The sequence below is a fragment of the Scomber scombrus genome, chromosome 6, assembly GCF_963691925.1.
Source record: "Scomber scombrus chromosome 6, fScoSco1.1, whole genome shotgun sequence".
Taxonomy (NCBI): Eukaryota; Metazoa; Chordata; class Actinopteri; order Scombriformes; family Scombridae; genus Scomber; species Scomber scombrus.
The window spans coordinates 18,766,671-18,782,888 of record NC_084975.1 but is presented as its reverse complement, the minus strand read 5'-3'; the positions used below and the strand labels follow the sequence as shown (position 1 = coordinate 18,782,888).

The window sequence follows — 16,218 nt, the reverse complement described above, 5'->3', positions numbered from 1 at the left end:
GGCACATTCTGAGGTTTGTTTCTTGAGTGCCAAGCTCATTTAACATGGGCTCTTTCATGTGAGTAATTGTGCAAGCTTCCAGCCATCTACACTCCCCCTCCCCACATAAAATAGAAAATCCCACAGCTATTTCTCTCACAGAAATGAGTGAATTGTGATGAGGCGAATTGAATCAATTATTGCCTTAAGGTGAGAACCTATTAAAAACATTTTCCCCCTGTTGCCATCAATTATCTGTTGTGATGTACGCAATCTCATTTTGGGCGCTATAACAGGTGTGACACACCTTGTGATTGTAATTATCTATTAGTATTCATTGTACTTTTTCTTGTAGATGTAGAGTTCCTCACTGCATCAGTGTCAGACCTGACTATGATTGCATGAATAAATGCGATGCAAATAGCAATGTAATTATCTTTTTTATTAAAAATACATTTCAATCCAAAATTATTAAATCTTTAATTTTGTGTGTAATATCCAGCTCAGTTGCACATGAAGAGCATCTGCAATGTTGATGTCTTCTCTACCAAGTGCAAAGTAAATATAGAAATTGGCAAATAATTTCACATTTTCTACAAACCTCTGTTAGTGTGCAAGATAAATATGCTTATAATATATATTTTGCAACTCTATAATGTCACTTTGCAAAGGAGAGGAGAGGAGAAGAGAGGAGAGGAGAGGAGAGGAGAGGAGAGGAGAGGAGAGGAGAGGCGGAGAGGAGAGGAGAGGAGAGGAGAGGAGAGGAGAGGAGAGGAGAGGAGAGGAGAGGTTTGGAGAGGAGAGGAGAGGAGAGGAGAGGAGAGGAGAGGAGAGGAGAGGAGAGGAGAGGAGAGGAGAGAGGAGAGGGGAGGAGAGGAGATGGGTTCCACTTGTCACAATTTGGTAAAAACCCAGAGACAAGGTTCGCCTCTGGGACTTGTTCAATCACCTCAGTGCTACAGTGAGTATGTAGATCCTGTCAACCATCCATAGGTGTTCCTGCCTATTCCAGGCAGTCCCTCCCCTTACCAACAAATGAGCCACCACTCTGTTGGACAGGCATGCTTGTTAAAAATAAGGATGTACATTTGTGGGAGGAAAGGGGGGGGCGGCAAATAGGGGAGAGCCTGGGCAGAAACACCAGGACTTTCCTCCCACTTTGTCCATCCCTCTCTCTCTTTCCTCTTGTGGAAAGCTGAAGACCAGCAGAGGAGGGTGAAAGCATCTGGATCATGACCTTTCCTCAGGCGCGCTGAGACAAATTAAAACCAGACATCTGATGAGAGGAGACTGAGGAGACCTTCCAAGCTGCTCCATGAGCAGCCTCAATGCTTCCACGTTTTCAAGTCACTGCACATAGAACAGGTTACATTGTCCAGCTATTTTAATAACCAGCTGTGGGCCTGCATTGCATCTCACTGTTTTTCACCAACACATCATGTGCTTTACTAGGGGAGATCACACCTAAACTCCTACACTCTGTTATATTATTAAATAAAAAGAATGCTCTGAACACTTTGCGATATAAATTCACAATATCTAAAACACAAGAGGCAAACATTTAACTATAAGGAACTGCATCCTCTCTAGCTAGCTCCCAGTGACACAGCAAAAGCCCTAGACTCTAAGGCAGAAACCAACCACACAACAGACTACCTCAGCTATGGAACTAATTGTTTCCATTTCAAAGCCGATTAGCAGCCTCGGGGAAACTCTGACAGTTGAACACCACAGAACCAAACATCCAGGAAGACGAGCTGCGGCTGAGGCTCAAGCTGATCATCCAGCACATCTGCTTCTCTGCACTCTGGCATAGACAAAGACTCACTTACCATCATGGTCCATCTCAGTCAAGACCAACAGAAGCTACGCATTACAGACCAGCTAGACTAAATAAAGCATTCTCCCTGAGGTTTAAATGGAAAAAGACTCTTGGAAAGTTTTTCGCACTGTCTTAATTGCTGAGGAAAACCAAGAGACGGAGAGGCTATTGCTTAATACATCAGAAACAAGGGCTGAGATGGGCTTGACGTAGATGTAATTAACCATAGATCCAGAGCCGGCAAGAGGACCAGCTATGCACAGTAACAGCATGCAGATTTCAATTTAATGTGCAATTTTCAGTGGAATATGACTAAAGTAATTGAGCCTAGTGCAAAATGAATTAGACTGACGAAATATCCAGGGAAAGTTTTGGGAATGTGTTAATGTTATTGTGATGGGGGTTGAAGCTCATGCTCTTTGAAGCACTTTCTTTCATAATGGTTTACGCATGATGAGAATTTTCTAGTGAACTTCATGTTTCAGTTAATTTGTTTAAAGGAAATATACTGTCAAAAAGGAAAAAGAATTGGCGTATATGCATTTGTGCATGGAAATGTCACCACAAAACTTTTGCAATAAGCAGTGTCTATTAAGGATATTGGAAAAAGGGAATTATGCCGGTTTTGGGCTGTTATACAAATACAGAATGCAATTACATTTAGTTGATTTGTGGATTAAATAGAAACAATGTCTTACCTGAGGTACAGAAGGAAGAGGCACCATCAATGGGACAGAAACATAAGGAAAGAAAAGAGAACATTTCTGATTAGGCAAGCTGTGTAACTATCTTTGATAAGGCAGCACTTAGAACATGTATTGGATAATAATATGTAAACAATCTTCCAATAAACAAAATTGTAGATTGTTTGGCATTGGAATATGTTTTCACAAAAACTGGATTTGTGTTTTCATAAAATCTTGAAAATTTGAAAAGAGTTTATTTGTAAAAACTGATAAATGCAATCCTTTAGTAAAGAATTGACTGCTGTGAGATATTCTTGACATATATAGCACATTCTTAACCTTAAATACATTTTTGCAAGTTGATGATTTACAGCAGAGAATGTTAAATGCCACAGCTCTTCTTGAACACAGCCCAATTAGTCCATTCAGTGGATGCAGCATTCAGGTCAGGTGATGCAATATAGCTGCGACTCTTTTCTGCCAAACATGTGCAGTCTGAACTTAAATTTCTGTGTAACTTTGGCTTTAAGTCATTTTTAAACGTGGCCGGGGCTACAAGGGGTCTAAAGGGGACCTCAGTTGTTTTTCCCCCTCAGTCACTTCATCCTAACGCTGGGCCTGTCTTTAAAGATGGATCATTTGGACAAAACTGAAGAGCCCATAATGTTATCTCCTTCAGGGTGTAAAAAAGGGGAAAGTGGAAACTTTTTTTCTAGCTATGTTAAAAGCGTATCATAGCAGTTCCTCCATTGTTTGATAACACAACTTAGAAAAAGCTTGTCAGGCGTCTGCACTGTCTACTGACGAGTTTATCAAGATAAACTAAGTACTTTATTCCACAACAGATACAGTAAAACAGGATGCAACTCTCTTGTCTTACATAGATATTATGTCAGTTAAAGAGCAAAGACCAAAAGTAGATTATCCAGCAAAAGACAAAACAAGGGATCTGACTGTCAAGTACTTTATTCTTAATGGGAATGGAAAAGTACCTGCCTGAAGAGCATTTTTGTATTGAATATCGCTAATGTTTATGATTATGTTGCAGATTATTCTTCTTATTCTTATTTTATGTCAGATTATTTGCTTTTAATTTAATTTAGATACATTACTTTAGGCTTTCACTCTGTTACGAATACACCACTTCGATTGACAATTTTCATTTGCAATGTTGTCTTTTGTTTTTTTTTGCTTTGTGGTTCAACATAAAAATTCAACATAAACAATATAAAGAACTATTCCACAAGTGAATGTTTAAGAATCTAAAAAATATAATATAATAAAAACCTAATATTTGGTATTTTTAAAATCATTTTAAACAATCAGCTATCAAAAAGATGTGACTTATTTTTCCTTCAATCTATTAATAGCTCACTGCTCGAACCAAGAGTTTTAAAAGAGGGGGCAGTGTAACAACTATTATTTGTTTTTCTTTGGATGCAGAATGGGGTGAAAACTGTGGCAGTGTTCACAACTCAAATGAAAAGGCAGCTGAAAGACAATTTGTTAGAGGCCACACGGTTCACGTGGCAGAAAGTATCCTCCAGCTGAATTGAATGTAAAAAAAGATACGTGAACTCTTCTGCCATCAAAATGATGAGCAGAGGTCATACGCTTTGTATTATAGTGTATTCATGTAGGACTTTAACCTGGCGTTCGGACACCCGTCAAAAGATCTGTGCAGCACCTGTGTTAAACTTCAGAGCTGAAGGACACAGAACTCACAGGTGACGAAAAATGCAGAGAATTGGCCCTCTACTTCTTACACAGGTGAAGAGAACTTCAATTCTATGATCTGCTAAACTTTCACTATTACATTTTATTAATGCATAAATCTGGTGCAGAATCACCCATTTCACAGACCTACTATCCAAGACAGATAAACCAGTAAGTTTTTGGTGTTGTTTGCCACAATGGCCGTGGTCAGAATCAGAGAAAAGAGGACATTCACTTGTTTACATGGTTGAAGAAGCAGAGCAAGAAAGTCAGCAACACGGTGGCTTCTTCTTTGCAGTATTACTCGGGTAACGATCTGTGAAAAGCTAAACTGTGAAACACTAAAAACTGAAATATTGAATCACACTGAATACATTACATGGAGGACTGAGTTAAACCAAATACTGTTAAACACTGAGTAACAATAAGTAACATGGAATATGGAGTTACACTGTGGAATACTGTAAAATAGTTCACGTTTTTCTGGGTAAGTGCAGTTCCCAAAGATGTATTATTGAGATGATACTACTTGGAATGCAAAATAAAATTAATAAAATAAAATGAATAGAAATGGCAATATCTGTTTTTGCAAATGACCTCTTTATTTACACTGCTGCTTTCATATGACTGGACTACTTTGACATGCTCAAACTATACTAAACAGTTAAGCTTGTGAGACATAAATACTTCCTCTGTAGATTCTCTGTGACTCCATAAATCTATACAGACACTCACAGTGACAGATTAACACATTAGAGTGAAAGTCAATGTGGGGAAAAACACTACTGTTTGAAGTACAGATTATGTAGTGGGGGCAGTTGTTACACTAAAGTAAGGTTTGTAAAGCTGTAATGGAGGGGATGTCTCTGCAGGAGAGCCTTCAGCCAGAGCTGAATACTGATGTGTCTGACTGATTGCCGCGTCTGTGGGATCTAATTTGAAAGGTGGACAGTGATGAATGTCTTTCCTCCACTTACTGGCCGTCTGATGTATTATGCATCCCCATCTGATCAGAGAGGCTGATGAGGCGCAGGGAGACGAGGGGTGTCCATGTCCGACGCACCCTGACATTGGTTATATAAATGACTGCACCTCCACGCCTTTCATTTCCCAGCTCACAGGTCACGGGAGGAGCTAATAGGGCCATCGTTAATAGGGGATGACTGACTTCAGCTGGGGTCGCCCATGCATTTTGATGGGCTACACATTTGACAAAGTCTCTTAACACAGTGACTGAACCATGCTCCCCTGTCAGCCTGGAGTCTAATTGTCACAGACACAAACGTGGGCAGCAGCCGGAGGATAGTGCTATCGGCTGCCCAACCGCCACTGTGATCATCTGTCTGTGTACATCTTGGCTCTGCATGAGAAAAGGTGTGCTTACTTCAGTTGTTTGGCAGACAGACGTGCAGGGGAAAAAAAGGACCCTTACTGTTACAGCCTGTCAGCGACAAATCCCATGATTTAAGACTACTGCTTTGATCCGTGGCTACAGGATGAGGTATTTTGCTGCTGACATCACGTTGCCAGCTGCATAAGTGAAGGAGTGAAACCCTTCTATTAGACTGTAGGACAAAGCCTGAATGTTGTACTATGATTTGTTCACTCCCCAGGAAAAACAGCATTGGTAATTGCGCCTCTGCTAAAGCTCATTCTTTGTTTAAGTGCCCGCCAGGAGAGCAATCCCTGACACAACCAGGGCTCCTGAGCGCCCATCAACTGCACATTTTAATGTGCTGAAGTAATATTAACCGCAGCGGCAAATAAAAAAGCCCCAGCCCTGGCGGGGCACGACGTGGGCCCTAACGAGTTTATGGCTGCCCTAATTGAGCCATTTTCACATCAGCTGCTGTTTTTTTTGTCAGATCAGGAACTACTCTCCCACTCCCAGATGCGATTTTCTCTCTGACAGTCAGCTCACAGCCCCAATATCAACCCGGCACAACAGAAGGTCACTGTTGGTAGAGATAAACCTATTCACTGAGGCCCACACACTGACACAACCTAAGAAGGGTTTGTAAGTCGGGGAAACAACTCCCGGAAATACAAAACAGGACGTATGATCATTTCTCAGGACCGATAAGACACAGCAGAAGTACAGAAGTTGACAGTGATTAAGAGCTGCGAAGATACGACTGCATCTGATTCCACAACCACTGTTTCAAAGCACTCTCCCTTTCAGCCACTATCTGAATTTTGAATTTAAGCATCGCACTCATTTGTATAAGTCTGCATGCTGATTATGCGGCAAACAGCAGTGTTTACCAGCCAGAGAGCAAGGAAGCCATCTTTAATTCATTAGAAAAACACACTTTGTGGGAAGACTTTCAGTGGAGGCTTTGCATTACTCGGGCTGCTTTAATACATGCTCAGTATGCAGAGGAGGCCTATGTTAAAGTAATGGATAATAGGTGAAAAAGGCTGGGGTGAAATTCAGTCCTCCTCCAATGAGCCATTAATTAGTGCTGAAGGGGGTGAACGACGTGTTCAAAAGCTGAGGATTCTTCATTAGTCATCCGGCGGCTGCACACTGGTCATACAGGCACACAATTAGCCCTCCCACCCCGCCAGCGGCAGCCTTTCCTCTATGGAGCAAGACATACTGTAGGGAGGAATTGTCACAATTTCTGACGGACACGAGGAAACTAATACCCACGCTGTCCGTACACCGTGTCAGTGTCAGCGCTCCTTCCCGATCACCCTTCTCTGTCACACTACTGCTTTGATTTAAAATACATGTGTCCCATTATGGCATATCTGGCCGTTATAATTAGACGATGGGAGCAGATTTCACGAGGAGACACTGCCATGTGATCTAATTAGCACTGTATTAAAGCACTAAATCAAAGTTGTAGCGCATGTGCTTTTGTTTGAGAGTTCTTTCATCTTTGGGGGATTGTTGTAAAGATTGTTCATTAATCTCTCTTCAAGAAGCTAAATGAGCCAGAATATTAAGTAGTTGATTGACGTGCTGTAGCCCAACCGGATTTGGTGCCCATGATTTTTGAAGACTTATTGTAATCTTTCAGGGGAATTGTGAGTTTTTTAAAATATCAATAGCATTTTGTTTTTAAGCAACAACAGCCACTGATAAATGAGACGGATCAGACATATTACAAAGTTACAAAGCTCAGTAAAGCTCTTGTGAACAACTACTTACTGGAAAATGACTTAGCTCTCAGTGTGTACAGTATAACATCTGTGGACCATTTTGTTGACATCAAAATCTCTTATTTACAGCCATTCAGCTACACAATTTACAACAACCACAAACAGACTTCTTTTTCAACGGGGGGTTTTTTCCTCTGATCGCTCTGAACAAATGACTAACTGCATTCTACCTCGGCAGCTGTAATGGTTTTGTCTACTTGTGTTTTTGAACACAACCTGCGACTAATATTTATTTTAACATCACCAATATTCAGCAAAAACAGCCTACTACTAAATAAACTCCAAGCAAAATAAGAATAGGCAGGCCTTGATGGTAAACTTCGGAAGGCTGTGCTCTGGACAAGTGTGGCAGCAGAAGAGACAAGAGCAGCATGGTAGAGAGGGGTGTGTGTGTGTGTGTGTGTGTGTGTGTGTGTTGGGGGGGGGGGGGGGGGGGGGGGGGGTCATGGGTACAGTTCTGCTGGGAAGACGACAGGCTTTCTGAGCTGAGCATATTCTTCCATACAAATCACATGCATGTGCACACACATATACACAGCAAATTTGCTCATAAACAGGCTCACTGATAGCCCTAAAACTTTTTTTTTAAATGATCTCTCTGCTTCCTGTTGTGATGTGCTGATAAGTGGCAAAGATACCAAACAGTGAAAAGTAAGAAAACAACAGCAATATAGTCATTTAAAGGGAGTCTATTTTGAGTCAGGGACAGCTTCTCTCTCCGTTACTGAATTAATCAAATCCAAAGGACATCATCTTCAAACTCGACATCCCCCTAAAGGCGAGCATCTCATTCTGTATGCAGCTGAGGAAGCTTCACAACATCCTAAAAATACAGCGCTCCTGGAAGAGAGGTGCTCTACCAGTCTGAAGGGAAGCATGAAGAACTAGCAGGCCCATGGGAATAGACATTGAGATTAGATGCAAAAACTCTGCCTTCATAAACAGCATTAGTTCTTGTTAGACATCCCACCCCTCCCACAGATGCAAGCCCTCTCTGTTTTGCAAAGCAGGGAGAAGGCATTATTGTTTTATTTGCATTTTCGTTTTCCCGAGCTCTTAACCCCCACATGTTAAACACTAGTGGCTGAAAGCTGTTGCTGTCAGAGAGGTGTTTGGACTGAATGCTCAGTCTGCGTCGCGGTCTCTAGTAACAAGAAGCCATCTGAACTTTGATTTTGTTCCCCCCTTTTACACACTGCCTCTTTGAACTAATCAATTTGCTCCAGGCTATTGCTCTCCTGTGATCACATACTATGAGTCCAATAAAAAGGCCTAATGCAGCGCTTGGACAGGGCATCAGTTTATTTTGCTGTTTCATCATCAATGTTAGCTTTGTGTGCAAAGGAAAATTAAACACACACTGATGAGGTGCTTCACAGCTTAATATTTAACAGTGTGAATAACAGCTGTATGTATGTGCAGACACATTATGTTTTAAATCATAAAAAGCACATATAACTGGTTTCTTACCAGTCATCGGTGTAACACAATGTTACGGTTGTTCATTTTTAATGTTGAGTAAGGACTGTGGTTGCCACGAATACAAATGATACGACACGCTATGTATTTCACTTCCAAAACTAATGGGAGCAGACAATTTTGCTGCCCATCACTCAGTGTCAGCGCCAGTTATCAACAAATTTGTCTTTCTGCCAGGTTGTCACTCTCTGGACTCCCCTATTAGTCTTCTGCCTAAATTCAAGACAATATTTAATTCCAAAGGGAAAGTGACACTCTCTGAAACTTCAACAACAAAAAGGAAATATGACTGATTTCAGTTTACCTGAATAAAAAAATGCAGCGCTACACAAATAATGTGAACTGATTTCTCATTGCAAAGCTGTGTACTGCAGGTGCACTTCCCTTCAAAATTAAATTATTATTTATTATATGTAATAAGTGACTAAATCTTTATATTTTACATTCAAATGATTTACAATGCAAAATTGTTTATTTTACTGTGAGTCACCTAATGTGCATCTACCATTTTCAGGGAAAGAGACATTTATTATTGCTTCTTAGCATTAGATTTGTCTGTTATCATTTTTATTATGAATTTTCAACAAGAAAAGGCACAAGAACATTTTTGTGCCATTTCTTTCAGATATTGTCCTAAAACTCTTTCCTGCCACTGGGCATGTACAAACGTTATGGCTACCGCTGTTCCATCTCTTTTGCATTTAGATTAATCTAACTCACAATGACATTTTGTAAATACATTAAAAAGTATTTCAATTATACTCCCAGGCTAAACCTTTTGGGCAACTTCTACACTGTTTCAGGACTGGACAGTGCAAGAGAAATATTTGCACTGCTGTGGTTTTAAAACAGCCAGAAGGAAGACACATTGAATCCTTTGTATCCATGTTGATTACATTGTCTTTTCATCTAACTTTAACAGCTATCTAAACAAACACTGCTCTGTGCTTTCACATTGAGGCAATTAATTTGGTCTAATGTGTTTTGAATGGCGGTAAAGAAAATCATTATTGTAGCCTGGAGTCAGTGCATGTATTGTCTCTTGCATTACAAACTGTTTTTATCGGTGCATTATAAAATAATTTCCCATAAATGACTGTTAATTAATCACAAATTATCATTGGTCAAAGGTCAGTTTAAATTAAAGAAAGTGTTTCAAAAAATAGTATTACTATTAAGGTCATTTTGTTTTGCTTCTAGATATCAGAAGATACAAAGAGGAAAAACGTATCATGTATATACAGTACAATGGTCAAGAAAACCACCACCTTTAAGTGTATGATTCATAATTACTGCAACTGCAAGACAGATTTTAAAAAAAGACCTTTGAGAATGATTTAACTTCTGTCAACTGGATATGAATATTTGCACAAGAGCAAATGAACAGTTATAAAATTACCAAGTATGAACCTACCTGAACTTTTCTGATACTTTGATTTATTGACTTTACTATCACATTTTTGGTTGCGGATGCTCTTCAAATGTATGTGGTTGTGTTATACATTCCTTCCAGTGACAGTATAATCCTTTTGTCTGTCAATATTCTTTGGGATATGGATGAAGTATTTTTGTGTATATAAAGTGTATATAAAGTAATAACATGCAGGAGGGTCTCCTCTCTGCACCATGAATGAGTTGCTCCTGCCGTGGGGAGCCAGTGACATGATTGTGATTGGACGAGACACAGAGAATCCACATCAAAGCAATCTCTAGTGTTTTGGCCCCCAGCGCAGTGAGGAGCAGGCCCACACACACACATACACACACATATTATACTGTATATACAGACAACTATGTACACACATATACACTCACACAGCCTTGCACACTGAAACACAAGCATCTTCTCTACCTTTTCACTCTCATACATGTATGCTCACACTTGGTGTCACACATTTATGCACTCTGCCTTACAAATTCAGTGTCCGTCTCTCCTGACACATTCACACATGTGCAGTCGACACTCAAATGCACTCAGCGGCTCCATAGTGTTGATTTGGATGAGTAAGCTGCAAGAGCTGAAGGACAAAACCATGTCTTTGTAGAGTGCAAAGTATTTAAACACTAAGAATGATAAATTCATATCAATATACACTAAGGTGCAACAGGTTTTGAGCCATGGATTGGACAATTTTTCGGATTAGAAAAAGAAGAAAAGAAGTAATTGTAATTGTTAAATTAAACATAGATAGCTAATTAGCTTATTGGTTACAACACATTAAACACCATGTTAGCATACCTGCAGATGTCACTTCAGGCTTGTTAGAAGGTGACCTGGTCATTCCTGTTCAAAATCCCTGTTAGCGACATGCTGTCTGTCCTTGACTTGTAGCTACAGCAGTTTGTCTCCAATGAGACAGTAAATATTGGAAGTAATCCACCATTCACATGCATGCCGAACTGTGGGGTGTGATCTGTACGGATCAAGGATCAACTAGGTTAGACCATTAATATACAAACCAAGCCGCTAACTTTTTAAACTGAAGTGGTGTTACATTAAAGGCAAAGTGTCACCATGTCCACTCAATTAGGTCTAAAATTAATTACAGAATACAATTTTTTGGGAGGGGGGGACGGACTGGTTGAAGAAGGAAAGTAAATGTAACTATTAGATTTGAAAAATGTCTGGACATTGCCATTCTTTGTTTCACCTGAGACCGACACTAAATTAAGAATAATTAGTCCACTTTAAAATTCAGACCACATTAAGTGAGCCTGGTAAGGTTAGGCTAACCCATTGTTGCTAACTTTGACGCTAACCCCCTTCACTTTTCCAGTTGGAGAAACATCATACAAGACTTTTCTTGGTCTTGAGAAGCTGCAGCATTTATTAAATACTTCACTGTAGCCTGTGACAACTTATTGCTCACCTTTTTATCTGCACGCTCGCATTTACCACCACTTTTCTACCACTCGCTCAACCACAGACTTGCTACACACACACATTATGCACTGTCCTATTCCTTAAAGCAGGTACGCTTCTTTTATAACAATACCTTTCGCATGCATATCTTTGGAAGAAAGAGAACAGGGAGGGTGAGTCAAAACAATTCCACAGTAACTAGGGTGTTATCGTGCTTGCACACTGTGCAAGTGAAAATCATTAGTAGTACATTAATATTAATGATCGTGTGAAATTTTAGCAGCGGCGCTCATAATTTTACAGAATGAGTATAGGGGAAACACTGAAGAGAACTGGCCTAGAAGTTACTAAGGTGTGTGTTTGTGTGTGTGTGTGTGTGTGTGTGTGTGTGTGTGTGTGTGTGTGTGTGTGTGTGTGTGTGTGTGTGTGTGTGTGTGTGTGTGTGTGTGTGTGTGTGTGTGTGTGTGTGTGTTACAAAGGAACTGAGCTGATGACAAGACAAGGAGGACAAAGAAAAAATACAGATGGCCAGTCAAAGGCCAACTAGGCTATGTGTAATTTTGTTTTGATTGTTTTCAAAGGCCAACAAGACATCTTCGTTACCTGGCCAGTTTTTTATATGCACATTCTTAAATTGAATTTGTATTTGTTCATTCCTCTCTTTTTTTTTTTGGTTGGCCAGTTGGTTTCGTTAGACTGCGTCACAGTAAAATTTCAAAAAAGTTACGAGCTTATTACAATTATTTTTGAAATTGTTGTTTATGAAATGCAAAATAAATTCACACACACACATACAAATTATAGGGTCACCTGTTTTGGGCTGGTTTTTTTTTTTTTTGGTAGCCAAGTTGCAATTGAAAACAGCTAAGCTAGTAGAGCTTTTTGAAAGACAATGTTTGTTACTCAAGTAGAGTGGACACTGCTGATTATCAAATTGTAAGAAATAAATATAGATTTCTGTAAGTAACACAGACTCATTGCCTGTACTGTACCCCCAAATGCCCATTCTAAGCCAGGAAAACCCTGACATGTAATTGTATTTATTTATTGTATTTATTTAGATATGTAGATTCATAAAAATGCCCAGTACAGTTAACCTGTTTTTTTCTCCAAATGGTAGTAACTTAGTAAGTAAACTAAGTTTGTGAGACTTAACTTGCAAAAGTGTACTTAATAGAATATAGTTTACTTAATAGACTTTAGGAAGTTTATTTTTATTTAGCCAAAATGTTAGTCATAGTAATGTGTTACCTGGACCTTTGTTTTAGCATTTATATTTCACTTCATCCAAGAGCTATAATATAGACTACAATGTTTGCCATCTGACAGGATGCTACAATGTACATTGTTAGTCCCACCTTCCACCCCCTTTGTTGGTCTTAACATTTTAAACAAATTTTAATAGGGTGTCCCTGTTAAAATGTGTCTGGTAGGAGTCGACTTTAAAGCTATAGATAGGCTTACGTTATAAGCCTTACACTGAGGAAAGCAGTATAATGCAGAGGATGATATTTACCCTGTGTTTAACATGGTTTAACTCATAAATGCAAAGGAAAAATGTTTTTGTAGTTTGATAAATTACATTTTTTGCATGCAATCCTCTTGGCACCTTCAATTGATTAAAATATAATGTTAATCAATAATGATATGAATTGTTAGTTGAAGCCCAATGATATGCTTGTCATGTATTGTTCACGTTTTTTATCGTGCAGTTTAGGTCTACAGGTACCTCCCATGTTGTTGTTTCTCAGGTGTCTTGTCTGACAGAAGAGCTGAGGTGAATCTGAGGTGATGATGAGGAAATGTGTTGCCTGTCTTGTACAATAGCAGCACACATTTGCCATGCTGGAGTTTTAGCTCTCCCGCCTCCCTCTTAACTTAAACATACTATTTAGAATATAAATACAATTATCTTGCAAATATATTTAGCATGGTGGGTAATGATCTCACAGTGGCGAGCCGCCATGGTACATAAACAAAGCATTACAGTTTGAGTCTGAGGTTATGAGTAACATCATCTGATGTACGTGTGCTCTGGTGTGCATGTAAACAGTCTTTGTCTCGCCTGCACACACACTGTCACTGTGTCACATTTGTTGTGTATACACTCATGAAAATTCAGGTTCTTTCTCTGTCTTTGAAACACACACACACACACACACACACACACACACACACACACACACACACACACACACACACACACACACACACACACACACACACACACACACACACACACACACACACACACACACACACACACACACACACACACACACACACACACACACACACTCATTGGCTGTGGAGTGTGGGTCAGGCTGTTGAAGGGTTGGCTAAAACCTGGAGCTGAATGGGAGGATGTAGTGCCTTCTATGTGACCTTGCTGGTAACATCAAAGCAGAGTGTGTGCTGTGTACGGGCAGGGACTGAGAGCTTCAAACTGAAACACACACACATACACACTGCGCTGAAATAGGAGCTGAGCATGGCTACAAGACTGTCTTATTTCATACTTTCCAGTGGTAACAGTTAAATTGACATTTTCTGTTCCCACCATCCCATAAATGGAAGCCTCCGTTTAATTGCTTTCATATGGTTAATCCAAATTAAGCATGCCCACAAAATAAGATATTCCATTTCATTTGGATTTCTGGTGAATCCAACAAATCTTTCTTTTCCTTCTCCATGTGCTCACAATACCAAGGCACTTCTGAATGAATAACTTCAAACCTTGGAAAAGACCCAATTTTGGGCAAAACTGTTTGTACAAGACAATCCTCTGTATTTGCCATGGAATGAATGCTGAATACAGCAGTATTGAATTGTTTTAGTGGCTTAGAGAAAGTACATTTCAGTTGGAAAAAGTTGCTTAATTGAACCAGATACTCTATTGTGTAACGTTCACGTTCTTTTTCTAAAACCAACAGAGTAGAAATGAATGTGTGAAACAGCCGAAAGAATGACAGAATTATCTTTATGTCGTAATTCATGCGGTTCTTTATGCCCACTGATTTATCTCAGCAGTGGTCGGATACATGTCCTCCTTCATAATCAGCGATGAAGAGGGAATTAGTGCTGCGTTCATTAAAATCAAACAATTTATTTATTCTAGTCCTGCTGCAGCACTGCTCGTTTGAGACTCCAAAAAATATATATAGAGACTCCAGAAAAAAGTGCATGGATATTCTGTTATTTTACTTCAGTTATTTTTAATTTGCATACTCCATAATATTCTGGCCTGCTAGTCTGTATGAGGTGGGAAATTAAATCGTTTGAGTGTCTCTGCAGTGACACACTTGATCATTTTGCAGCATGCCTTTTGTCACTTAAGTAAACCGAATACTGGAAAAAACCGTGAGCCAGGAGTTGAAGTAAGTTAATACGCGACAGACTGGAGTTCACAGATATTTGGAGTGCTTGACTTCAGCTCCAAACTATAAACTATTAGTATAAGTTCTGTTGTCAGTTCTGTGTTCACTCTGCTAGGCAAAAAAGGGGGACCTTTTTTCTCCTCACAGAGGACTTGCACTGTCACACAGGGAGTTCTACCACTACTCAAAAAAGGGACAGGGCCTTCAAGTCGTAAAGTACTACAGTACCTCCCTCCCTCTCCTTTTTTTTCTCCCAGCTTCACACTTGATTCCCACAGGCTTCCATTGATTCATGTGCTACAGTGTTGATGGAGAGCAAACAGATATCTCCTTCTTCACTCTACTAAAGTGTGTGTTGCCTTTTTAACCTGTCTGCTGATAAAAAAAAATCCCTGGTTTTCAGTCCCAGGCATACTCACTGATAACATAGAAAGGCATCGCTCATATTTTGTAAAAAAACTGCTTCATTTCAGCCATAAAATCACCCCTGTAAGCACAGACATTTCGCCAGTATTTACACTATACCGGTGGGTAAAGGTATACAGGTTCTCTCCTATGTGCTGTGAACAACATGAGACATGTCATGTCGCTTTACTAAACAGCCTTGTTTTTCTGAATTGCTGAAACACACATAGGGATGTCATTCTCTGTCCCGCTGTAAAAAAAAATGTTTGCAGACAAGTTGAAGAGAAAGCCGAGACGTCAGTCTCGAGGTGATTCAGTTCGCGAGTTCATGTCAGGACACACTTCAACAGCTGGCTCTACAGGAGCTCTTGTGCAATTATCAACAGCAACAGCAGGGAAAGTGAATAAGGGGCCAAACTTTATGTCATCCAATGGGAGAGCACCATGGCCAATTCCAGCAACTGAAATTTATGATGAAGTGTACTTGAAGTGAACATTTCAACTGACTGAGAATCAGGTGCTGCTGCCTCAGATGGAGACGAAGTATTAGTGTGGGACTGTTCAAAATCTGCAAAAATATATTGCACACATATGGTGGCCCTGAGACCTCAAAAACACGGCAACTTAAGAAAAAACATGCAAACTAAGAAAACATTTTCATCAATTTGACAACAAATGCTACAAAAAAAGACAACACAACATACTACAGAAACATGCTGA

At 39.7% G+C, this 16,218-nt stretch overlaps 1 protein-coding gene across 2 annotated transcripts in view; it reads right to left on the bottom strand.

Moving 5' to 3' along the window:
- The window catches only part of roraa (RAR-related orphan receptor A, paralog a), a 188,898-nt gene that overhangs the window by 134,362 nt on the left and 38,318 nt on the right, over positions 1–16,218 (bottom strand). The window contains exon 1 of one of the 2 annotated variants that reach the window (XM_062420163.1): positions 11,093–11,185. The exons of the other annotated variant lie outside the window; for it this stretch is intronic. Within the exon in view, the coding sequence (XP_062276147.1) occupies positions 11,093–11,135 (43 nt within the window). The 5' untranslated portion in view covers positions 11,136–11,185. Of the gene's footprint in view, positions 1–11,092; positions 11,186–16,218 lie in introns of those variants that run through there. 2 annotated transcript variants of the gene reach the window in all.